Raw genomic sequence first — 27918 nt, 5'->3', positions numbered from 1 at the left:
GGAACCGCGTGACTGCTACAGTCGCAGGTTCGAATCCTGCCTCGGGCATGGATGTGTGTGGTGTCCTTAGCTTAGTTAGGTTTGAGTAGTTCTAAGTTCTAGGGGACTGATGACCTCGGATGTTAAGTCCCATAGTGCCCAGAGCCATTTGAACCATTAGTATATAGGCTTTGTTTCCATATCATATCCTGAGTGTTGATATTTTTTTCTGATTTTGAGGTGAAGTCTATTACAGAGTCCAGTATTGATTTATGTTCTACAAATCCCAATCCGAAGAGTTTGAGATTTCTTCTCGGAAAAGTTATGTCTGGTTTACCTTTGTATATTCTGTGGTTTTCTGAGTCAAAGTGGTTCTCGGCTGAGAATTATGGTCTCTGTGTTGTCAGAATTTTTACATTTAATATATTTATGATGTTTGTCATTTGTCTCAATTTGCCTGACTTCAGTAGTGCATCTGTATTGAGTGTTGAGGGTTTTTGAAAAGCTCCGATTCTTCTCTTCATGACATGCCTGATACCATGGAATACGACCATCAGGTCTATTACCTAATCTTATTGACTGGGGCTCAGGGTAGTGGATTCTTTCCCATTGTTTTGTCATGATTATTGGTGTGTGTTGAGGTTTTGGTGGTGAAATCCCAAAGGATATTGCATAATTTTCTCTGGATTTTTGAGTTCTATAAGATTCAATCACAGCCGAGTTCTCTGGGCCACAGATGCTGACCAAAGTACCAGTGGCTATCACACCATGTCTGGAGTTTGGGGTTTCACCTGTGAACCCTAGGCAGGGGCACTCACAGGGTGCTACTATCCAGAGCCAGATGGGCCCAGTTTTTTTTAATGAGGTTGTTACTCCTCCCTCTCCCCTCCCACCTCCTTTTTCCTCATCAGTTGCAAGATGAGACCCCGGGCTTAATACCGCCAGTTGCAGAGTTCATTCAGTTAATTCATTTAAATTCAATTAATTTGTATGTCAGAGGTTGGATAATTTATGTAGATGGTGTGTCAAATGCTGACACCTTGCTGACACCTCAAGGCACCACCATTCAACCCCTATTGCACCCACAGTGTTCCTCCTTGTCCACCCCTCATAGCAGCTAATCCTGTCTGGCTGACCTTTCAACTTGCCACATCCTCCAAAACTCCCTACCAACCCTCCACCAAATCCATAGCCAAACCGTTCTTGTTAACACAGTTGTTAACCTTTCCACCAAAACCCTCAGCTAAACAGAAGTTTCAGTCCTATCCAAAAGTGTCACCTTTAGCCCTACATCCAAATTTAATCATGCTGGACTTGTTAAAGACCTCCTGGTCCCTGCAGTGAAAGCACCTCTCTGCTGCCAATCCCTTCAACCAAAACCACCCAAATTCCAACATTGAACCCATCATCTTCCAGTTCGTACCACTGTCCAACAGTGATCCCCCCCCCTGCCTCTACCACCCAACAACCCACTGGTCACCTTGCAGGAATTCCTTACCTCCAACTTAACCTGACCATCCTTACCCAGGTCCCTTTCTCAAAACACCAAAATTTCAGTAGAAGAAAGAACAGCCATAGACAAATCGCAGCAACTACCGACAGAAGGCCAATTATCTGACTCCTCCACCTATGAATTCTGCCAGAGTGATGCCACCGGAGAATTCCAACACAAACTCCAATCCCTGCTTAAAGCTTTAGGCCCTTCCTAGAACATCTGCCCTGAATCCATTTCCCTCCTCACCCCTATGACATCCTGCACACATACCTTCTACGTGCCTCCAAAATCTGCAACCCAATAATCCTGGATTATTGGGTTATTGTGCTCCCACTGCTTGTTGTGCTCCCATTGGTTATTGTGCTCCCACTGAAAGAATTTGGGCACTCATTGACCAACACCTCCAACCAACTGCCCATAATATAGCCTCCCACATCAAAAACGCCAACCATCTCGTTCACTGACTCTCCGCCATTTCCACCCCTTTACCTCCACGATCTTTACTCATCGCTGTTGGTGCTGTCTCCTCCTACATCTACATCCACATCCGTACTCCTCAAGCCACCTGATGGTGGCACCAACACATATCATGCCCTGGTCTTACCACTACTGAAAACTACCTTTCCAAACATCCTTCAGACTCCAAACCCACTAGTTCATTCCTCATACACCTTACCAAGATTATCCTAAGCCATGACTACTTCTCATCTGAAAGGAAGGTATATAGACAAATCTGCAGCACAGCTGTGGGCACCCCACATGGCACCCTCCTATGCCACCCTTTTTATGAGCCATCTAGAGACGACCTTCCTAGCCTCCCAAAACCCCAAAGCCGTAGTCTAGTACAGGTTCATTGATGATATCTTCATAATATGGAGCCAGGCCCAAGACTCCCTATCTTCATTCCTTCACAATCTCAAACCTTCTCCCCATCAACCTCTTCAACCCAGCGTGCCACCTTGCTAGATGTTGACCTCCTCTCTGACGGCTCCATCTGCACCTCTGTCTGCATTAAGCCCTCCCACTACCAACAGCACCTGCCTTTTGACAGCTATAATCCCTTCCACACCAAAAAATCCCTCTCATATAGCCTGTCAACCTGAGGATAGCATATCCACAGTGACAAAAACTCTTGCCCAGTATGCTGAGGGTCTCACCAAGGCCTTCACAGAAAAGCACTATCCGCCAGACATAGTCGGCAAACAGATCTCCCTTGCCATTTTCCTACACACCCTCAATCCTCCCACCAACCCTAAAAACCAGCCACAAAGGAGTGTCCCCTTCGTCACCCAGTACCGCCAGAGACTGCTGACAAATGAACCATACCCTTTGCCTGGGCTTTGATTATCTATCATCATGCCCTGAAATGAGGGACATCCTACCCGATATACTTCCCACCATTCCTAAAGTGATGTTCCATCACCCACCCAACCTCCACGACATCGTAGTCCATCCTTATGCCACTCCCAATCCCAATTCCTTCCCACAAGGATCATATCCCTGTGGAAGACCCACATGCAAAACCTGCCCAATCCACCCACCCAGCACTTCCTCTTCCAGTCCTGTCACGCTTTTGTCCTACCCAACCAGAGGCCGGGCCACTTGTGAAAGCAGCCATGTTATTTACCAGCTCTGCTGCAATCATTGATCAGCTTTTTATATTGTCATGATTACCAATCAGCTGTCCACCAGGTTGAACAGCCACTGCCAAACTGGCTGAGAGCAAAGTAGACCACCTTGTGGCACAACGTGCAGCTGAACATAAAACACTGGAGTTCAATGGCTGCTTCAATACCTGAGCCATCTGGATCCTTCCCTCCACCACCAGCTTCTCTGAACTGCGCAGACAAGAGTTATCCTTACAGCACATTCGCCGCTCCTGTAATTTTCCTGGCCTCAATCTAAGGTAATATACTGTCCCCAAACCCTCCACCCAACAGATTCCACCCCACTCTGTCGTATCATCTCCTCCCCATTCTCATCTCCTACCCTGTTTATTTGCAGCCCTCTGCCAACGCATCCAACCATCTTTCCCTGCTCCTCTCCTTTTTTGTCCTTCTTCCACACCTCCCTAGCCCACAACTGTAAATAATACTTAAGTTAACTTCCACCTAAATAAAATATGTGTTTTTCAGTTGTTCTTTTACACCAAATAATTATAAGTTAAAAATACAGTTGGGGCTCCTTCTGTTGTATCCTGTAGTAATGCATGAGTTCTAAGGCAGAAATACACAACAACATATAGGTAAAGACATCTAGAAAATCCAAGTTTGTACCCAAGTCTATACTAACACTGTAGTATCACTAGAGAGGCTGAGTATCTGAAGGATAGAACACAACACAGCAGAGCTGACGATAGCTTGCGACAGCCTCTTGTGCTCTTTGACAGCAACCCAGGAAGGGTGAGCTAGATATCTCTGTTGAGTAGCTGTCGGTTGATGGCTGCAGATGCTGTGTGCCTATTTCGGTGGCGGTGTTGGGAAGTCTTGTGTCTACTACTGACCTAGGAATTCACACACGCAGCATGGTGTCTGTGGCAATGATAATACATCTTCAATCTATCAGTGTCTTTAATATTCATTTGGTTGCCTGCCAGTGCACATTCAAGTCATGCAACAAGTTCGTTTGTTCCTAGCTTCCTTTTTTTAACATCATAGCCAATAATCTTCTTTTGCGCATTTAAGTTGCAGTGAATTGCATCAATATTCTTTAAGTTTTTTGGATAATAATGAATACTCACCATACACCTATTGCCAAAAGATGGCAATGTCTGTGATATACAAGTTTTCATCATGTGCGTGCGTGTGTGTGCGTGTGTGTGTGTGTGTGTGTGTGTGTGTGTGTGTGTGTGTGTGTGTGTGCGCGCGCGCGCGCGAGTGTACACCTGTCCTTTTTTTCCCCCTAAGGGAAGTCTTTCTGCTCCCGGGATTGGAATGACTCCTTACCCTCTCCCTTAAAACCCACATCCTTTCGTCTTTCCCTCTCCTTCCTGAAGAAGCAACCATCGGTTGCGAAAGCTAGTAATTCTGTGTGTGTGTTTGTGTGTTTTGTTCATTGTGCCTGTCTGCCGGCGCTTTCCCGCTTGGTAAGTCTTGGAATCTTTGTTTTTAATATATTTTTCATCATGTTACCTTTACAGAGCCCAAGAAATTGGACTTTGCTTTGAATTTCACTATTGATCATGTTCCTTCATTTTCTGAAATTTGTCTTAAAATCCAAACTGTTTACCAGTTTTAGAAATCAGGAAGTAGTTCCTAAAAGAACATTCAGGACTGTCCTTAGTTGTGGATCTGACCTTTTAGAACAGACTGATAAACCGAAATTTAGAGTCTAGTAGTATGTAATCGGAGAAGGGACAAAATCTGTGAGGTTATGTTACGAAAATGGTGCCATTTTGGAAGCAATGGCCTTGGATACAACTTGTGATTTTAAAAGGGAAGAGGGTCATGTGACATATCAGACATAGGGAGAACTACACAAGAAACCCAGTGATGCCTTTCATTTGAGCATAGCATTATTCATTCTTGAGTTGTTTTGCAGTTTGTCCAGAACAAGCCAAATGCTGGTGATAACCCACAAAGGCTACAGAATGTGCTTGGCATATTATACAGCATGTTCTAGGCTTTTGACTATCTGATTCATCCATTCCTTGTGGGCCTTAAAAAAACTTGTATAGTAATGCAATAACAAGCATCTACAATCTGCTCTCTGAGATGTACAGCATTTCTGATCTTTGCTGCATACACAAAAGCATATCTGTACAGGTAAAAGTCTAGTGGACTTAAATCCAGGGAATGTGACGGCCACTCCACTGGCTCTCTATGAACCATTCATCTCTGGGAAACTGGATATCCAGGTATGTCTGGACAGCTAGTTCATGAATGAAGTGAGGCACCATCCTACTGAAAGAAAATTGGAAATGTCCCACATCCAGATAGCAACAACGGCAGTGCATCTTCTCCTAACAACTGCAGATAACAAACTGCTGTTAGGTACCATGAGTGGAAGATGACCAACTACATGAGAACCCCATATTCCATCACTTTTGATACACCAACTATATGTGATGGCTCCTTCTAGTGAGACTGGACTGTCACCTGTGATTATGCGTCCAAGGCTTTTGGGCATACTACTGGATGCAATCGTCGAAGGTCGACAATATTTTGGCGAACAACCGTTCCAGCATCATCAGGTGGTACTGATGCAATGAGGAGTCTACAGTGCACTCCAGGTATACAGGGTGTCCCATTTATCTTGACCACCCTAAATAACTGTTTGTTCAGGTGCAAATTACAAAACATTTCAAGCAAATGTTCTTTAGCTGTCAGGGGAATATCAATCAGCTTGATTGCCTTCGTTGTAGCTTTGTTTTTTACTAAGATATGAACAGCGGTATGACTTTTTTAAATGGCACACTTTATTTTTTATTCGGTAATTCATTTCCTGTCCTAAAGCCGTATTCAAAAATGTGTCACAGTGTACCATTCACTGAAACACAATATTATTAATTACATAACACAACATCGACTTTCAAACCGCGATCACAAACTCCTCCAGTTGCTGGAGTTGTCAGAAAACAAATGAAAACCAAGTAAAAACAAATCACAAAATTGACTTTGACTCTCCTATACCATTGCCCAGGAGTAGAATATTCAAAGGTGCTCAGAGGGACACCAATACACTGGTGCATTTGTTGAATGAAAGAATTACTTATTGCTTCCAGTGTTGTCTGCTGAAGAGAATTACAAGCAAGCACGATACGATCCTCCATGTCCTCTGGAGTTGTTGGAATATCATGATAGTCAACGTCTTTAATGCATCCTCAAATAAAAAAGTCTGGAGGATTTAAATTGGGAGACCTAACAGGCCGTGTAACTGTTCTTCTTAGACCAATCCATCTGGCAGGATACCTTTGGTTCAGAACGCGACATGCACGCAAGGCATTATGTGCTGGACATCCATCGTGTTGATACCACATAAGCATTCTCGTTCTTAGCAGCACTTCATCCAGAAGAGGAGGAAGAATTCATCTGAGGAAGTTGGTATACGTTGTACCGTTTGGACTACAATTAATGAAATAAGGGCCAATAATTGTAGTACCAATCATCCCACACCAGACGTTAGCTCGTCATTGACGCTGATGTTCAACCTGTCTAAGCCATTGTGGGTTGTCGCTGGACCAATAATGCTTGTTCCTCGTACTTACCTATCCTTTGTTTGAGAAGGAACATTCATTGGTAAATAGAACATTGGAGAAGTAGTTTAGGTTGGCAAGGATTTGCTGCTGTGCCCGCTGACAGAACTGTACACGATTCTGGAAATCATTCCCATGGGAATTCTTGATGTAGGTATACATGGTAAGGACAGAACCGATGACTTGTAAGAATACGATGTACACTGGTTTTAGGAATACCAATATGGTATTCAAGCTGTCGTGTGCTCACATGTGGATTCATAGCAACGGAAGCGAGAACTGTAACTTCAGCAGCTTTGTCTATGCAAGTGCTACGACAATTGCGTTGTTGTGGGATGATACTTCCCGTTTCCTGAAGCAACAAGACGAGGAAACATCGGTCGGCAAGGTGTATTCTGGTGAGGATATCACTCTCTGTACAGTTCCACTGCCTGTGTAGCATATCGCCTACCTTCAACAACAACAATAAAAGAAACGTTATATTGATGCAGTTTGTAGGAAGGATATCCTTTATTGTATGCCTAATCTAGACAACGGTATTTAAAAGTACTGAACTACAGTACTAAATGTACCTGTACATAGGCAAACAGTATTGCAATTACTGTTCTGTTAACTTATGTTCCCCATAGATGAGTAGCATTTCTACCTTCAATTCATTAGTGTACATTCTACTCACACAACTCTTCAACTGATGATGATTGACGGAATGACGGGCGTGCATCCTACTTATGTTTACATTTGTGCTCTGTCAATGTAATCATGTGGATGTGTTCCATTACCCCGAGTACCTGCACTAAGCACTGGGAGTGTCAACATCACTGTTGTATTATGTAATTAATAACATTGTGTTTCTTATTCTTCCGGGGTTTCGTCTTCCGTGGTGTTTGTTGGGTTCTGGCATTTTTGAATAGGTTTTTAGGAGAGGAAATGAATTACCGAATAAAAAATACATTTAAGAAAAGTCATACTGCTGTTCATAGCTTTGTAAAAAACAAAGCTACAACAAAAGTAATCATGCTGATTGATGTCCCCCTGATCGCTAAAAAAACATTTGCTTGAAACATTTTGTAATTTGCATCAGTACAAATAGTTACTTAGCGCGGTCAAGATAAATGGGACACCCTGTTGTATATACCTGCACATCCAGAGTTCTGGCCTTGCAGGTTCTGTGTCATGGCCAGTGGTGGGGGGACCGACCCCAATAGAGCTCATATTTTGGCTGGAGGGTGGAATACTGGTGTAATTTTGTAAGCTATATTGCCAGCAAATGGTATGAGAGCAGTCTTCTTTTTTTCTACTTCCGGGGTTTCGTCTTCCCTGGTATTCTTTGGGTTCTTGCGTTGTAGGGATGTCTGAACTTGTTGGCTGGTGTATCCATTTTTGTGGAAGATAGATGACAAGTGTTGCAGCTGTGCCTTCAAACTTTGTTCATCTGAAATGGCATATGCCCTGCATACAAGGAACTTCAGCACGCTATTCTTTTGCAAGGGATGGTGGCAGCTGGAGGCATTTGGATATAAAGCTATGTGAGCTGGCTTGAGATAAAAGCTGTGGGTGAGCGAACCATCGAATCTGTGTTGAGCTAGGGAAAAAAAGGGAAGTTTGCCATATTTTTCTGTTTCCATGGTAAATTTGATATTTTCTTGGGTGGAGTTCAAATGTTCAAGTAATTCCCATACTTTTTCTGGTCCATGTTGCCAAATGACAAATGTATTGTCGACATATCAGAAGAAATGGATGGGTTGTAGTTCCTCACTTTTCAGTGATTTCTCTGTGAAGTTCTCCATAAACATATTTGCTACAATCAGCAACAGAGAGTTGCCCAGTACCACTCCATCAGTCCGCTCATAGTACTGTCCATTGAAAGTAAAGTAAGTTGATGTTAGGACTTGTCTTTAAAGATGTGTCAGCTCTGAGCTGAACATCTCATTGATTTATTTTGCGGAGTCTTCTAAGAGGATTCGAGTGAAAAGTGAGACGACATCAAAACTCACAGTAGGCTTATGCAACCTCCACTCTTTCAGCCCACTGATGAAATCTCCCAAGATCAGGAAGTGGTGTATGTACTTTACGACATAAGCCCGGCATTGAGCATTTATGTTGTAAAGTGTACACACCAGTACCTGGCTGATATACTGAGCCCTTATGTTGGAAAGTGTACACATCACATACAGAACTTGAGAGATTTCATCAGTTGGCTGAAGGAGCTGAGGCTGCAGGAATCTGATGTCAGCAGCACAGCAAGTCAGCAATAGCAGAACGCTACATTGAGAATGGACATTCAGTGAATTATCAGCAAACAAAAGTTTTGGCCAACATGAACAAATTTTGGGACTCCATTATTAAAGAAGCTATTGAGAAACATGTGATCAATAATTTAATAAACAGGGACATGGGTTTCCAACTATGTCAGGCATTGGAGCCAGTACTTAGCTCAGTCCCCAGCCCCTGCGTACCGCAGCTGCATGTCCCCCCCACCACTAAGCATGGCACAGAGTCTGCGAAGCAAGAACTCTGGACCAGCAGGTATATATATTGGGAGCACACCAAAGATCCCTCATTCCGTCAGTAGGGACCGATGAGCTCAGTAGTTTGGTCCCATAAGATCTTACCACAAATTTCTGAATTTCCTCATTCCATCCGTACCACCTGATGATGGTAGAATGGTTGCTCACCAAAATATCGTGGACTTTCAACGATTGCATCCAATAGTACACCTGACAACCTTGGAAGCATCATATATGCTGCGAAAGCCTTAGATCACGTATCAATGAATCTGTTTATTTATTTTTATTTTCAAATTGACATTAGCTTCCTCTGGGAACAATATGTCATCCAACTTGTGTGTCACAGATTCTACAAACAGAACCCGATGATCTGATTAGTTGTTGGTGAGATTTTTTGACAGGTACTGTTTATGTGCAATGAAAATACTCATTATTAATATATGTCTGACTCCATTCTCTGGGAAGGTGCTGCAAGTACTGTGCTCTGCACTCTTAATGAACAATGCTTGAACAGCATTTGATGTTGCTCCCTTTACAGATAATTTTAGTCGTCTAGTTTTAGGTTGGTCTGTGACAGAGCCAGTTGCACAGAATTTCACGTGAAGTTTCATCATTATACTGTGGGTAATAGATGATCCATGTGGGTGGCACTGTTTGAACTACTCAGCAGTAATGTAGGGGACACTGCCCTCAACTGACATCAGGATGCTCTCAGTAGGGTTGGTGTGAGTTGATGTCATCAACTTTCACATCATCTGTAAGGAAGAAACATCTATCGTAACTCGAAAATGAATAAATGTGTGCTCAAGTAAGACACTATTGTTTTTCTTACCTGTTTTAACATGTCACCTGCCTCCTTTGTGTTATTATGAGGCGCAGAGTTTAAAAATGAATGTAAGAATTAACATTTTATTGTGTACTAGAATAAAGCATTTTGCTTATGCTACAGTAGAGATCCTGAGTCACCGATAGGCAGAACAAAAAGATTTTTACACTTAAAGCTTTCAGCTAGTGGCCTTTGTCAACAATAGACACATATATGAGCGCCCGGCCACGCACACACACACACACACACACACACACACACACACACACACCTGCAGTGTTAGGCAACTGTTATACTCCATCCTTAGAACATACAAAATATGCACTATATGAAACATAAACACACAAAAAGTAGCAATATCAACATATATACAAAGGAACACTTTTTTACAAACAAATAATAGTCCTCTGCATAAAGACCCAGTCGATATTTACTCAGATATTGAACCATCACCCCCCCCCCCCCCCCCCCACACACACACACACACAACAAAATGGTAGTTTCTCTCTCTCTCTCTCTCTCTCTCTCTCTCTCTCTCTCTCTCTCTCTCTTCTTATTCAGCACTTCCAATTTTCTGTTTCAGCTTGTGTTTGTGTCTGTTGGAGCCTCCCGTCAGCAGAAGAAACGTGATACAGCAGGTGATATACCATCTGTACTGCCTCCTCCACCTCGTGAAAGCCTACCAACTTTGTTGTTACTGCAACAACCTTATTTTGAACAGCTGTTCAGTCTCATGCAAACATTATCCAGCATGAAGACCCCTGTCAAAGGAGGGGTAAGTACACAGACTCACATGAGATTTATATTGTTTTGTCTAACAAATTCTGTATGTGAAATAACAGTAAATTACCTTCTTTCAATGGATGCAATGGAATATAATAGATTTTTGTGTTCCAGTACTTACTGCAGTTGCAGTTTAAGTGAACCAGATAATTAAAAACTCTTTAAAATTTTGACAGAATATTTTTATTTATCATTCAGTATTCATATTGCATGGGAATCAGTTGAAGTTTTAATTTTCAGACATTGCAGCAGAAGAAAATAACAAGTTGAAACTGTTAACCTGCAATGTTTACTACAGGCATACAGAATATCTGTGAACTGTGACCTTTTATTTTAAAAGAAACTGAAATTGGCCTTATAACATTCGGTGACAGAGTTCAAATATCTCCCCTTTAAATCAGTCCACCAATATGTCATTACGCTTCTTCCATCAAGAGACTGAAGAAGACGGTGTAGTGAAGCCTTTGGGCTGTACTTGGGAGAAGCAGGTTTGACCTATCTATCGCAAGAACCCTGATTTTATTTTACTGTGATCACTTTAGACAAATACTGGGTTGGTCAACAAAGCCTTGGCCAATATCATTCTCCACATCGTTCCAACCAGAGCTTTTATTTCTTCTGTAAAACTTTAATAACAAGAAGAGGTTTAATTTTAGTTTTGCGTTTTCTTTCCAGCAAGATGTTGCCATTAATTCCCCCTCCTTTGCTACACCAAGGAGCACTAGTTCTTCATTTGTTTTATGATTAACAGAGAAGTGAGTAGAGGAAGATATACAATGGGGAAAAATAGAAAGAAAGGAAGAAACCAGACTACTACTGCTACTTTTGATTTAGGGACAATAAATTGTAGAACTTTAGTATTGAAAGTAGGTTAGTGGGTTTGGAAGAGGAGTTTAGGATGCTCGCAGGGGACATAACAGAATTATCTGCTGTGCAGTCAAATAACAAAGAACAGATAGAATTAAAATCAGGACATGTTTTACTACAGTGCAGCAGAATCAAAGAGTAGACATTCTTATGAAGAAGAAAATTAAAAACAGCAATACAATTACCTCCCATCACTGTTTTCTGTTTTGAAGTATAGTTTTAACCACCACTGGACAGATGCACCTGCCATGGTTTCACCAAGTCCTTCTGATGTCAGTTTTTGGGGTTCTTGTAGAGCTTTCACAGTTGGCATAATAGTCATGGAGCACATCAAGTCTTCACTGTGCATTTACTGTGGAGGAAGTTCCTACTTTGTGCCATTAGCCCTTTTCACATGACTTCAAAGAGTTGGACTTAATGAAGACTAATGCATTAGTTTTTACTGCTGATGTAATTATTTGGGACTAAATAGAAATGGAATTACAAACCAAACTAGAGGTATGAGGAATTCATGAAAACAGGTTTTAAAAAAGTCAGTAAAACCAGTTAACTTGGTTATATAACTCATGTAGAAACTCTCCAACAGCCCATTTAATAATTTGAGATGAGGAGATAGGAGCCCCACACCAGGTCTCCGTGCTGAGGCTGGGGAAATGCCACTCACCATCCAGTGGCAACTCCTTGTGGGCTGTCATGCATGCAAGTTTGTAGCTGCTTCTAATTTACTAGTGTACCATACCATTGCTCATCCAGTTATACAATGCCTTTTCTCCAGTTGTCCACAAGAAACAAGGCCATTTGGAATCCAGAGGAGCATATGCTGGATGCTGAAGTCCCTTGGTGTGGTGCAGATACACCCCCAAATCAAACGTTTTAATCAACTGCCACCCTGTTTACTGCAGAGGTCCAAAGTAATTTCAGATTTAGTGCAGTGTAGGAGAGGTTGCAGTTCTGCATATGTTTTAATACATTATTTTATCTGAGCATTACAACTATGTAGTTGTATTTGTCAGTGGGTGTAAACAGGGGCTCCATTGATTGTCGTGTTGTTTTTCCTGATCATGTCCTCAGGATTTGTTTCTCTCAAGAGTTTATTGTTTCCAAAGCGGAATTATACACTATCTTGCTGACACTGGAGCTGATGAGATGCATTGCGAGTGTTAAATTCCTTGTTTGTTCTGATCCCTAAGTGCCTTTGATTCTCTACATCACATGGACCCAGCAGATAAAGTAGTCTAGAATATCCAGGATGTCCTTCTCTACATATATACACAGCAGAAGAACTTTTTTTTTCTGGAGGCATATTGTGATCCTTGGATACTCCAGCATGCCGTATCCGTACATACTATCCTCTCACTGTTTAGGTACAGAATCTTGTATCAGTGGGAAGAAGAGTGGCTAGAAGTGACAGAAATAAGCTGTGTCTAGTAAAGTCATGAATTCAACAATGCGGCTGAGGTGTATTTCCTCCCAGCCACACAGACAGGCTGAGGTCCGTTTTATTTGTCTCTGTATAGGACACAGCCCTATGACACATGGCTTCTTGCTCCAGTGAGAGGACCCTACCATGTGTGATAATTGTGGTATGCCACATTTCAGTAAACTATATTTTGTATTCAGGCAAGAAGCCAGCAGCTATTTTGTCAACTGATGTACCTTCTGTTTTAAATGACAGTGACATGAATGTGAGTAAGTATTTTTAAGCTTTATGCCATGTCCAGCTTGTTCTCTAAAATGTTATGACAATGTTTTTGATGTGTTATTGGGGTGGCTAGCTCATCCACAGTTTTTGTTAGCTAGCTGTACATATTCCTGTGAATCTATTTTAGCTTTCCTCTTGTCTTGTGTTTTAAATGGCAGTTTTGATACATGTGACCAATTTTAATACATGATGGGAGCGAGTGAGTGTGATTTTATCTACCATTGCTTTTTATTTCTTTTATTGCATTTTCTACCTTTTAACAACCTTTGTTTCTACTAATTATGTAAGGGTGGTGATAACCTCATTGTTGAGTGCCCCCTCTCACGCACACGCCCATGCCTGTACTAAGAGATCAAAAAGGGGGTGAGTATGAGTATAATATTGTGGACTGCATGCTTTACGAATTGAGGCACCACTGTTATATCAGTTATAAGAGGCTTCCTTCATTCCTGTTGTAGTTCTGCAAGTATGAAGAGTCTGAGAACTGTGGTCTTGCGGTCACTTCATACTCCTCAACTCGTTCTCTCTTACTGCTCTTACTGAAGTATGAAGGAGTTTAAGGCCAGTTGTGACTTATTGTCAGTACAAAAGCACTGACAAGGCGAAACAATGGTTGTCAGGATCAGATGGCCTTTAATGAAGATGTGTTTTGTGAGACTGTGTAAGGTGTAAGACAAAATTTGTTGATACAGTGTACACAATTACAAATGTGTTCCATTAGAAGAGGAGTGATTTCTAGAACAATTTTCATGCTAGAGTCCATATTTCACATGAAAAACAGACAAATTTTGTCATATTCAAACAATAAGGTTGTATTCTTGTTTGTTCCATGTCCTCCATAAGATAATATATATACTTCAAAGGGGCTGGCCAGTACTTACCTCAGCTCAGTACAGCCGATAAGATATCTATTGGCTGTACTGAACTGAGGTAAGTACTGGCCAGCCCCTCTATCTCTTTGTTAGTATTTGTTTCACATCTTTATATGAGATTTTACATTAATCAATATGTGTACTTCATCATACAAAAACTGGCCATGGAGCAACATCCCTCTTATATCCCTGTGACCGAAAAGCGTGCTGTTTCTGTTTATTTGGGCATGGCAACTTGTCTCATGGGTTAATAGTGAGTTGGGTAGGCTTATCATTCATTCCGGTTAACTGTTTCCCAATTTTTTTTATAAATTTATTTTAATGATTAATCACCATTAAGAGATTGAACTTCATCCTCACATCATGTTGTCTGGTACTTTCATCACAGACTCGGTAACATCTCGAAAGTGGCTCAACTCTTATCCAGTCTTTCCTTCTCATCCCATCAGGTAAGTCTCCCCTGACCTGGAGTACTGGGTAACTTTATTGAACTCTACCCCTGTTTCTAAACCTCTCCAGTCCTTTTCCTTCACCCCTCTTCATTCCTCTTCAACCCTTCTGGTGGCAGAAAAAGGAGCCACTGGCTCTGAAAGCTTGCATATGTAATACCTTTTTTAATATGTGTGTTCTCCCGCCACTGCTTGATGTATAGATTTTTTGTGTGTCCAGCTGCACTATATTTTCAAAAATTGATTATTTTTGTTGATGTAACGTAATTGTTAGGCTTTCTCTTAACATATAATAAGTATTAAAATAAATTTAAAGCCACCTTCGGAAAAGTTATATATAGTGTGTGTATAAGCAGAACAAAATTTACTGTTAACAGATCAGTCATTATATTTGTATATAATATTCTCTATGCCCAGTCGTTGCTTATGTTATTTAGGTCGGACATTTTCCTTCCTTGCAACATTTCAAAATGGCTATAAAGCTGAAATCATGATTATATGAAATAAATGAATAGTAATCTACAGTCTAATTGCAGAAATTTCTGCATATGTAGCAGGAATGGCACGAGTCCACGGTTATACTTGAAAACTCGTGTACTTGCTCTCCTTTCTGAACAAGTCAAGTCCACTTGTACTGTTAAAGTTTAAAGCTAGTGCACAGATCTCATTTGTGTCCTCGAACACCCCCTCCCCCCCCCCCCCCCCCCCCCCCCCCCACACACACACACACACACACAACAGAGTGGGCTGGTCCTTCATTTTGAAAATAGAACACTGTAACTTCTTAATTCTATGATGCAGTACTTAGGGATACTTTGGGGTGAAACATTTGATCATTGAAGAAACTCGACTGCGTAAATGAATTTCTAGTTTCCCAGATTCTATTCAGTTGGCATACTTATCTCATCATGCCTGTTGTTACTGAGGAAATGTATTTTCAGTACTGTACAATGAGAATGAACGTGTAGGAATACCATGTAAATCTAACAAGGTGTAAATGCCATGTAACCAGAACATCAGAAGCTCCATGAAGCTGTTCGTGGACGATGTCTATAGGGAGGTTGCAATGCCAGAAAACTTAGTGAAATGCTGGAAGAATTGCCGATTACCTATCTTGAAGAGATACACAACTAGCAACAACAATGTGAAGTGACTGCACACTTTTGCATTTGTGTGAAAAATCAACACTGAGTGTGTGAAAAATCAACACTGAGTCAGTTAAATGGTTTTGTTTCTGTAACGGCTATTTTAAGATCAGCTTGCATAAAACACATGTCGCACATGCGCACTAATGCATAAACTAGATGAGCAGCATGCTTTGGACCAAATAAGAACAGTCTCCAGGTAACAAAACTGAAATTCCTCCATTCTTGGCTACAGGAAGCAAAAATAAGTAAAATAAAAAATGTGAGAGAATAGTTTATTGGCATTGCTATGTTATATGATGCCAACGTGGTTGTCCGAAAACCGATTGAATTTTTAATGTTACAGTTTGGAAATGTAATTAATCACTGAAAGCTGGAAATTAGTGCTCCACGCCCCCTGTCCCCTTTAGTTACATGTAAAAGAAATCTCCCAGAATCAGTTAGTTATAACAGAAATCTGCTGGGAGTGTGATTTATATTCTGAGCTGAACTGAGCTGTCATTTGAGAATAGAGCGCACTTCATTTGACTCTCCTTGCCACAACATACATCATTGTCAGTGCTGCTATCAAGACTGATGCATCTTTGCTTTTAAATGGCATGAACTGTTGTCTGATGCCCCTATCAAAATTACGTTGTTTCTCAGAATCTTGTAGAATATACACAAACTGACGACAGATTGATACCATATTAATGTCACTGTTTGCAGTCAACTATGTAGTATCTGTAGCAATACAAATCTCAAAATCACAAAATTCCAGACTGATACCCTTTTAAAAATATATGATTCAGTTACAGTAAAACAGATGTATGAAGAGGGTGTCTCCTCCTGAAACTATCAGACTTACTTGCATTGAAATGTTAGAGAGCAGAGATGAAGACCTTGTAATGATTTGGGAATTGCTTCCTCAAGGACCTTTAATTTTGAGATATCATCTAGTGTCAATAATGAACAATGCCAATGTGAGGATAAGAGAAGTTGTAGGACACTCATCTACTACCATACAAGGCTTTCTGAAGTGGATATATGACGATGATTACAGTAATGGTTTCTCAGATGGAATAGCAAGACAAATTTTAAAAATAAATGAAACAATATTGCATGGAAAGCAGTTCATTGTATTTAACAATGTGCTCATATTGTGAGATTATGTAGAAGACTTACAGGGACTGATTATTTACAAAAAGCCTAACGAAAAGATGATGATTGGGGATTTAATGGAAACATAGATCAAAAATTTAAAAAAATGATCATTCAGTGAGAAATTTTGGTTATGAAAGCAGAAATGACAGAGCTCATACATTAGTAAAATTTGCAAAGAACAATGGTTTTCATTAATGCATTCTTCCAGAAGAAAGACAAAATGGAAAAAGTACTTAACAAAACAAAACTAAAATAAAATAAAATAAAAAATGATTACACTGTGTCAAACAATAAAGAAATTGTATGAAATATGATGGTCCTGAACCAATTTCAAATCAAAAGTGCTTATTGTCTCCTGAGATGCAGCATAAAAATAGATAAGAGCAGTGCTGTTTTTCTGGGGGAACGCTGGGGGATGTGTACCCCTAAACTTTTTCGTCGACAAAGAAATTTTTTTCGATGTTGAGAACTTAGAAGAGTGCCAAAGATTTATTTCACAGACATAAATTTTTTATTTCATTTTTTCATGTTGATAATTGCAATACAAATGATATCAGTGCAGTTTTTGGTGGGAAAAGTGATGTCATTGACTGTTTCAAGCATTTCGATGCTGTGGCACCCGTTCTCGACAACTGAATCGCTGGCAGCCAGTTCAACAAGCATGTAGTGCCCTCGCCCGCTAATAGTGGCTGATGGTAGTGCTAAACGGATATGCATATGCTCAAACGCTGAGCTACCGATAGATGTCTCTACGGTCCCTCAACCATGATGATGTTGACGACGTCATGACTAAAAGCAGACGGTTGGTATTCCATGCTTCAGTTATAAGTAATTTTCGCTGCATTATATCCAATGTCAGAGTACCCTCGAACTTTCTTTTAGAAAAATGGCACTGGATAAGAGAGTATTGGGGAGGGGGTGAAATTGGACATCTTAAAAATGAAAATTATACATACATAGGATCAAAGGAACACTTATTTAACAAAGGTGTTACGACAAAAAACAAAGAAGTATTGCAAATCTAAAATGAAATAGGGTAGCTATTGATGAGTAGCTGAGTATTTTCTTCAAGCGGTAATAAGAATGTGATAGTTTTGTTTAATTCAGCATAATCTATGTGGAAATGTCATCAAGAGCAGAAATTGTTGAAAACCGTAGAAGTACCTGGAAGATAAAACTGAAACTGCTGTTAGATGGAGAGCACATTTCATTTCACATCAGTTAGAAACCAGCGGCAGAGAGAAAAATGTGAAAGCATTAAAAATTGCTTTAAATGTTTGCATAGTTTAAGTGATGAATCCCTCTCCGGGGCCCAGCATTCATTTTCTGAGTACAGACTTGGCAACCCTGGGGTTATTGAGCTGGGGACTGGTAATGGCCTCCAGTCCCTTGTCAAGGTATGCTATGTGCTGACTACGTGCACGGCTGTCTAAGTTGAACAGTCACTAACGGACACACTCTGGGGAAACTGCCGCACCTCAGTTGTATAAGGCTTATCTTGGCACACAGGTGTCTTGTCTAGGTGGACTTCTACTTCCCTAACTGTTCATGGGACCAGGATGGATCCTTCAAAGTTCTCTCTTCCTCCTCCCAGAGGAAAGGGTGGACCGCTGATAGGCACTGTCACCCAATTAAACAAGAAGGCTCATGCACCCAGTCCTCCTAATTCTAGAGCGGTGGTATTTATAGTAACAGAACATATGCTGCTGACCAGAATGTATTGTTCATAGTCAAGTTGGCAGAGGGTGGTGTTGAAAAGCTTTCACCATTCTATACCCAAAAGAGCTGAGAGGGAATCTATGGCTCTTTAAAGTCAGTCGAATGCTTCTGAAATGGAACATTGCCAGTGAAATCTTCTCGGGCTTCCATCCGCGAATTATCGATGCAGCTAACGGGATGGACGCCCGAGAAGATTTCATCAGCAGTATACACCGGAAAAGCCTACATTCACATAAAAATGGACTATTGTTAGTGGAAACTTCTAATTCACAGCAAGCAGTTAATGTGCAAAAAGCTAGATGTCTTGGAAAGTGTGCAGTAGTGACAGAATTGTACAATACCTTGAACTACAGCTAAATTATTGTGATTTCCAGAGAAGTTGTCATTCCCAGAGAAGAATTGAAAAATGAATGGGCCCAGGAAGGCATTGTTGAAGTGCAAACTATAATGAGAATGCCCCTGGATGCAAGCTAATGAAATCAGACTCATTTATACTTACACTCAACAACACAAAACTTCCAGAACATATCAAGGCAGATTTTCTTTACCTCAGAAAGTGGCATTATTTCCCAAATCCATTGCACTGTTTTAAGGGTGAGTGCTTTGGGCACAGGCATACTACTGTTTGATGTAAGAGGGAAGCCACTTGTGGCAAATGTGGGAAGGCTGCACTTGAAGGAGTTGATTGTTCATTTCCTGTGAAGTGTGTCAACTACTTTGGGGCTCACTCTGTCTGGAGCAGGCAGTGCAGTGTCTATCTTAAAGAAAGGAAAGCACAGGAAATAAAAGTAACTAAACATCTCTCATATGGAGAGGTCAAAAAGATCTATAAGCCCATGCAGCCCCTGACATTTGGTACCTCCTTTGCATCTGTTTGTAAACAGCCAGCCCCTAAAACTGATGCTTCTAGACAAATGGGGGTTACCAGTGTCATAACTAGTACCTCTGTGTGCCAGTGTGCTTCTCCTGCTGCAGTTATTTCAAAGCCCGTAGCTGCAATCAGAACTTCGGCCAAGGCTGTGGTTGCCACTGTTGCAGAACTCCCTGCCCCTCCAAAGATTCTGTGTGGTCCACAGTCCAGTGCTGCTGCTACTACTACTACTACTACTACTACTACTACTACTACTACCACAGTCATGGTTGTGGCCCAAAAACCCACTCAGGATTAAAAATCCAAGACAAAGTGTCAACCTCTGTCAGAGCCAGGAAGTCTGTCTGATGGTGTCGAACTATGTCCTCTCTGACATATCTCTTGGTTCGTCATCAGAGCTAATGGACCTGGATGCCAGACTGGGGAATCGCCCTCCCCAAAGCTGAGCCGCCTCATGTGGTAGGCTCCCCTCCCAGGCAGAAAGACAGGGTGAGAGTGTGACCTGCAAAATAAATGGCTCCCATCCTCCAGTGCACACTCCGTTCAGTGGGAAGTCATTTATGGCCTTCATTTCAGTGACCACTTCCCACTCTGCATTAACCAACTGGGTGGAGGATTGTTTCAACAGAACCATAGAAAAGGATGGACAGCAGGGCTAACTGGACACTGGCTGTGTTCAAACACTATGACAATGTCCAGGAATGGGTGGAACAAATCACGCGAGTGATCCACCATGCCACTGACTTAACCATCCCAAAGTCCTCAGGTCATCTTAGGAGGTGGACTGATGAGTGCCCTCCAGCCATCCAGGATAGGGGTGCAGCTCTTCCATGGCTTAAATGCCACCCAACTGCAGACACCCTTACAGTCTTTCCAGTATTTAGAGCCAAGGCATGATAAGTAATTAAGGAGAGCAAGAAAAGGTCATGCCAAGTGTTCCTGGACCTTATCAACCATACCACTTGTTCTACGAAAGTAGAGGATTTCTGGTAAAAGCAGTCATTTACCAATAGCAACAGTCTTGAAACAGGGGTGTCTCCAAACAACACCCAGAGACATTGCTCAGATGCTGGCAGAGCATTTTGCAAAAACTACTGCTCATTCCAGCCAGGATCTGATCTTTTGCCCCTACGGTGCAACTGTAGAGATGGCCAACAATTCTGAGTCCTACAACTCCCCTTTCTCCATGTGGGAACTGGAATCAGCACTGTGTTATACATGTGCCACTGCACCTGCTCACTACCAAATATGTACTGCATGCTAAGACATTTGCCACCAGCATTGCCAGAAATCCTCAACTGTTTTACTTGTATAGGGCAGATAGGTCATTTCCCCAACTCGAGGTAAGAGGCAAGCATGTGTTCCAGTAGTTACCAGAGTATCACCTTAACAAGCAGTGTAGGAAAGACCCTGGAGTGAATCGTTAACCATTGTCTGGTCTGATTGTTAGAGACCAGGCACCTCCTTAGCCACTCTCAGTGTGGATTCCAGAGATTACAGTTCACTGTCGATGACCTAACCATGCTAGAGGTGGCCCTCCATAGTCTGTCCAATGTAGACATCACTGTATTGGCATATTCTCCGATATCAGTAAGATGTATGACACTATTTGGAGAGAGTGTCAATTGGGTTTTTGTGACTATCTCCCCATCTTCCTACAGTCTTTTCTGTCTCAGCAGTTCTGTAGGATTTATAAATCATAGAGTGCTGCAACGCAGCAATCAGTTTTCTTCTTCTTCTTCTTCTTCTCCTCCTCTCTCTCTCTCTCTCTCTCTCTCTCTCTCTCTCTCTCTCTCTTTTCTCTCCAGATTTTACTTCGCAAATCCAGATTTCGGCTAGTGCCTAGTCATTATCAGTGCACTATTTTTTAATCTTGATGCATGTTAGTTACCTGTTATTTGGGCGTCAGTCGCAGTTCTTTGAATACTCAAGCACTGTGACTGACGTCCGACTAACAGGGAACTAACATGCATCAAGATTAAAAAATAGTGCATTGATAATGGCTAGTCACTGAGTGCACACACTTTCCTAATGGAAGGTAACCTGATGAGTTCTGTAGGACTCATGTTGGTGACACATATCCTATCCTTTTGAGCAGTAGAATGGCGTACCTCAGGGCAGTGTTTAAAGTGTTAACCTCTTTGCTATACGCATAAACAGTATCAGTCCATTGTAAGGAGCCTGTACAGTGCTCTGTATTTGTAAGCGATTTTGTTGTTTTCCATTCCTCCTCCAGTATTGCAATAGAGAGCTCACAGTGCGGAGGTTAAATGAGTGAACTCAGTTTTCTGATGATAAGTGTGTGTGTGTGTGTGTGTGTGTGTGTGTGTAAAATTTTAATTGTTCTTATCACATGTTTAATTTTCCTGGCTTGCATATAAGGGACATAGTTCTACATTTTAGAGACCCATTCAGGTTTCTGGGCCTCATTTTTTACTGCAAATTGTCGTGGTTGCCACACTGGGAAGACCTGAATGTCAGAACTCTCAAGGCACTGAACATTATAAAGTGCTTTGCCACAGGTCTTGGGGAGCAGACAGCGTGCATCTGCTCCAGTTTTATAGAGTTTTCATGCATTTACGGTTGGACTACAGATGTAAGATGTATAAATCAGTGAGGCCTTATTTGAAGATCATTGACGCTCTCCACCATGAGCGGATTCGGCTGGCCATGGGAGCTTACAGGACAAGTCCCATACCCAGTCTCTTTACTGAGTCCGGAGAACTGCCACTCACCATCCGGCGGTAGCTCCTCTTGGTGCATCAGGCATGTAAATTCCTCGCAGTTCCGGTTTCACGCACTTACCATACTGTTGCTTGTCTGCCTCTGGAATGCTTTTCTCCGACCCATCCATGAGCCACAGTACCATTTGGGATCCGCGTACAGTGTGTGCTGGAGTCACTCGGTGTGGAGCAAGTAAACCCCAAATCCAAGGTTTTAACTGTCTACTACTCTGGTTACTGCAGAGTCCCAGAGTAAGTTTAGATTTGGTGCAATACAGGAGAAACTGCATGCCTCCTCCTGTTTTTTTGAGTGATATTTTCTGACATTTTATATGAGCACCACAACTATGTAGCTGTCTTTACAAATGAGTTGAAACAGGGGTCCTCAGTTGGTTGCTCTGTTTTTATCAGATCATATCCTGAAGGTTCAACTGCCTCAAGACTTTACTGTCTTTGAAGCAGAATTATATGCAATATTGCTGCCACTGGAGTAAATGGGACATTCTTCCAGTGCTAAATTTCTTGTCTATTGCAATTCTCTGAGTGACCTTCACTCTCTGAAATGTTTTTACCCAGCAGATAAAGTGGTCCAGAATGTTGAAGATGCCCTCCTCCATGTACAATGACTGAGGAAGGTGGTGTCTTTTCTGCTGGCTACCAGGGGACAAGGGTGTTGTGGGGAATAAAGGGGTGGATCTAGCAGCCAAAGAGGCGTGTCATGATTCTCAGTTATTTCAGTGTGCTATCCCCCTGAATGCTACAGCCTCTCTGTTTAGCTCCAGTGTTTTGTGGCAGCAGGAGATTGAGTGGCTAATAGCGTCAGACAGTATGCTCCGTTTAGTAAGGCCCACAACGTGGCTGTGGCATACGTAATTACAGCTATGTGGCAGGATGGGGTCCTCCTTACTCGTCTTCGCATAGGGCACAGCCCTGTGACGCATGTCTTGTTGCTCAGGTGAGAGGACACTCCAATGTGTGCTGCTTGTGGTGTACAGATCACTGTGTGTCACATTTTATTGGACTGTGTTTTATTTTCTGGCCAATGGGTCATGGCAGATTTGGTGATGGATCTGAACTGTTTTAGGTACTGTTCAAACAATAGTTCGGGTTTTAAAGTTTTGTGAATAGCCCAACATTTTTCTTAAGATTTTAGGGAGATGGTTTTAATATGTTGATAGAGTGAGACTCACCCATACTTTTTGTTAGTAGTCAGCTAGTGACATTTGCCTTTGCCTTTCTTTTACCCCTTCATGTGTTTTACTTGTTTTTAAATCTCATGTACAGCTACTTTTGCTCTTCCTCTGTTGTTTTACTGCTTGTGAGATAGTAATTGTGTGATTAATTTGAGTACATGAATGTGGAACAATTTCTGAGATTTTAGCCACATTTGTTTATTTTAATGACAGTAAGTGGGCTGATAAAGTGTCCATAAGCTACACACACACACACACACACACACACACACACTTACACACACACACACACACACACACACACACACATGTGATGAATAAAAAACACACACAATTAATAATGAAAAATGTTGATCTTCCAGAGCTGATAAAACCATTAGATGTTTGAAGATAGTATCGTCAATAGTTTTTTGTTACATGTGTTTATAGCCATGGGAAAATCAGTACAAAGGACATAATTATTTACTGACTGTATGTCCCAAATATGGAACAAATTATGTAGTTGTTGCACTTTCAAATGAAAGAAGACAGGAAAAACTGTATATCCATCAGCTGCTTCTCCATAATGTAGAAGATATTCTTAAATTATATCCAACAACATAGAAAAAACTAGGTTTTAATCAGGAAAATGAACAAGCAGACATTTGTAGAATGGGAAAATTTTAGAATGTAACAGTAAGCACGAAACACCACTTTGCCTGTGAATCACTGATTTTGACAAGGTAATACAAATGTAAGAAGAGTAAAGGTAACAATATTGTGAAAAGGAAAGTTGCTACTCGCCATATAGTGGAGATTGCTGAGTCGCAGATAGACACAACAAAAAGACTCACACAGTTAAAGCTTTCAGCCATTAAGGCATTCATCAACTATAGAACAAACACACACGCAACTCACACACATGACTGCAGTCTCAGGCAACTGAATTGCATTCTCCCAAAGGGTTTCGACTACCTCTTGTCGTGCCCTGAAATGAGAACTGTCCTGCCCACTATCCTTACCACCCCTCCCACAATGGTACTCCTCTGTCCACTGAACCTACACAATATACTTATCCAACCTCACACATCCCCTGTCCCCATCCTCTTACCTCATGGTTCATACCCCTGTAATAGACCTAGATGCAAGACTTGTCCCCTACATCCCCCCACCACTACCTACTCCAGTCCAGTCATGAACATCACCTATCCCATCAAAGGCAGGGCTGCCTGTGAAACCAATCATGTGATCTACAAGCTATGCTGCAACCACTGTGCTGCATTCAACATGGGTATGACAACCAAGAAGCTGTCTGTCCACATGAATGACCACCGACAAACTGTGTTAAAGAAACAAGTGGACCACCCTGTTGCTGAACACGCTGCCAAACAAGACATCCTTCATTTCATTGAGTGCTTCACAGCATGTGCCATATGGATCCTTCCCTCCAACATTGGCTTTTCTGAACTGTGCAGGTGGGAATTTTCCCTGCAATACATCCTACGTTCCCGTAACCCTCCTGACCTCAACCTTCCATAGTCTCTGTCCTCACCCATCCAACCCCTTCCCTGTTCCCATTCCAGCACTATGCAGCTGTCATTCCACCTTCACACCTAGTCCCCCCCCCCCCCCTCCTGTGCACTCACACACACACACACACACACACACACACACACACACACACACACACCTTTCCCCCTGCCCACCGTCTAACCTACAGCATTTCACTGTACACCACCTCCACCATATTGTCTCCCCCCCCCCCCCCCCCCTGCACCCTAGCATCCTCCTTATCCCCTCCCAGTCATCATTCCCATCATGCACTGGCACTGCTGCTCTCAGTGTGGTTTCAGTGTGTGTGTGTGTGTGTGTGTGTGTGTGTGTGTGTGTCGGCTATTGTTGACGAAGGTCTGAATGGCCGAAAGCTTTAATTGTGAGAGTCTTTTGCTGTGCCTAACTGCGATTCAGCATCTCCACTAAATGATGAGTAGCGACTTTCCTTTTCATAATATTGTTACGATCCATCCTGGATTTTCCGTTGTCTAAGGAATAAGGGCGACAAAAAGCAACAGCATCCAAATGAAGCAGAAAAGTGGGATGAGATGGGTCTGGAAAATAGGGACTGAGTTACTGCATTGTGAGCTATTTATTGAATGATGCACATGTGTGATGCTTCCGTACAAATATGGTTCTTAAATTTAGTCCCCCCACCATTCATACAAAAAGTTCCCATTGTTGCTTTTTTTTAACATCTTACAAAACAATGGTGTTGAGACACTATTAAAAATAAATCTAGTAAGTGCACCAGTTCCTGCCTTTGCCCCTCATTTCCCAATCAATTTTTATATTTAACAGAGCTTTCATCATCTCCTTTATATGTTATAGTCATTTCTTACTGTCTTCCATTCATCTTCTGTTTATGACAGTTATCTCATTTTGCACTGTTTTGACTGTCTTATTCAGTGCCTGCTCCAGTTCCAGATGCCCTACCAGATGAGGTGGTCCAATGGTAAGACACTGGATTTTCATTTTGTAGGATGTTAGTTAAAGTCTGCATCCAGCCATCCAGATGTAGGTTTTCCATTATTTCTGTAATTATTTGAAAACAAATGCCAGGATGCTTCATATGAAAGAGAAAAGATCAATTTCCTTCCTTATCCTTCCCCCCTTCTGACACACGTTTCCGGTCTAGCGATCTTGTTGTTAGTTGGACATTAAACCCTACACTTCCTCCTTCCAGGTGCCCTTGTACATGTGACTTCGTATTACCTAATGTTCTAAGCAGTCCATGTATCTCACAGATGGTTATTGCCTTTGCCTGTTATATTCTGTTTACCAGCCATAAGCTCTTCATCCTGTAGTGTTGTCAGTTTGTGATAGAAGGACATGATTCCTACTTTTAAGTCATGTAGCCAGATTAGATTAGATTAGATTAGATTAATACTTGTTCCATAGATCATGAATACGACACTTCGTAATGATGTGGAACGTGTCAGGTTAATAAAAGATGTCTGTACAAGATATTGCATTACACAAAATATTGCATGACACTAATGTTTAAGCTAGTTTTTTCCCCCTTCTCCTCCCTTAATTTATATCTAAAAATTCAGCCAGTGAAGAGGAGGAGTTGTCGTCTAGAAATTCTTTTAATTTATTTTTAAATGTTGGTTGACTATTTGTCAGGCTTTTGATGCTGTTTGGTAGGTGACCAAAGACTTTTGTGGCAGCATAATTTACCCCTTTCTGTGCCAAAGTCAGATTACCCTGCATAGTGAAGATCATCCTTTCTCCTGGTGTTGTAGCTATGCACACTGCTATTACTTTTGAACTGGGTAGGATTATTAACAACAAATTTCATAAGTGAATATATTTACTGTGAGGATCCCTAGATCCTTAAACAGATGTCTGCAGGATGACCGTGGGTGGGCTCCATCAATTATTCTGATTACACGTTTTTGAGCAATGAATACTTTTCTACTCAACGATGAATTACCCCAGAATATGATGCCATACGAAAGCAGTGAATGAAAGTAGGCATAGTAAGCTAATTTACTGAGATTCTTGTCACCAAAATTTGAAATAACCCTAATAGCATACGTAGCTGAACTCAGACGTTTCATCAGAACATCAATGTGTTGCTTCCAGTTTAACCTCTCATCAATGGCCACACCTAAAAATTTTGAAAATTCTACCTTAGCTACAGACTTCTGTTCAAAGTCCATATTTATTACTGGAGTTGTGCCATTTACTGTACGGAACTGTATATACTGTGTTTTATCAAAATTTAAAGAGAGTCCGTTTGCTGAGAACCACTTAATAATTTTGTGAAAAACATCATTTACAATTACATCACTTAGTTCTTGGTTTTTGGATGTTATTACTATACTTGTATCATCAGCAAAAAGAACCTACTTTGCATCTTCATCAATGTGGAATGGTAAGTCATTAATGTATATCAAGAACAGTAAAGGGCCTAAGACCGAACCCTGTGGGACCCCGTACTTGATAGCCCCCCAGTTTGAGGAATCAGCTGTTGTTTTAACATTACATGAATCACTTATTTCAACTTTCTGCATTCTTTCAGTTAAGTATGAATTAAACCATTTGTGCACTGCCCTCCTCAAACCATAATGATTTAGCTTATCTAAAAGAATTCCATGATTTACACAATCAAAGGCCTTTGAGAGATCACAAAAAATACCAATCGGTGATGTCCGGTTATTCAGAGCATTTAATATTTGATCAGTGAAAGCGTATATAGCATTTTCTGTTTGATTATACATACATACCTACCCTGCTCTGACGTCGTCCTTCTCCTCCTCCTGCCCCCTCCCCCCCTCCCCCCCCTCCCCCCTATACAAGTATGAAAATTGAGAGCTAGAAGCCAGAAATATACCTTGTCTAAACATTTACCTCTGCAGTACTTCATAAATTTCTTGGAAGATTAAAAGCAGTGTTTATATATCTATCA

At 41.4% G+C, this 27918-nt stretch overlaps 1 protein-coding gene across 2 annotated transcripts in view; it reads left to right on the top strand.

The window, feature by feature from the left end:
* The window catches only part of LOC126352307 (ubiquitin carboxyl-terminal hydrolase 34), a 538206-nt gene that overhangs the window by 162701 nt on the left and 347587 nt on the right, over window positions 1-27918 (top strand). For both annotated transcript variants that reach the window (XR_007565188.1, XM_050002677.1), the window contains exon 21: window positions 10585-10776. Coding sequence is in view for 1 of the 2 variants with exons in the window: in XM_050002677.1 (XP_049858634.1) it covers window positions 10585-10776 (192 nt within the window). In the remaining variant the exon portion in view is untranslated. The remainder of the gene's footprint in view (window positions 1-10584; window positions 10777-27918) is intronic.

The sequence above is a fragment of the Schistocerca gregaria genome, chromosome 1 (genome assembly GCF_023897955.1).
Source record: "Schistocerca gregaria isolate iqSchGreg1 chromosome 1, iqSchGreg1.2, whole genome shotgun sequence".
Lineage (NCBI taxonomy): Eukaryota > Metazoa > Arthropoda > Insecta > Orthoptera > Acrididae > Schistocerca > Schistocerca gregaria.
The sequence above is the reverse complement of the archived record's forward strand: the minus strand, read 5'-3'. Positions and strand labels throughout refer to the sequence as shown.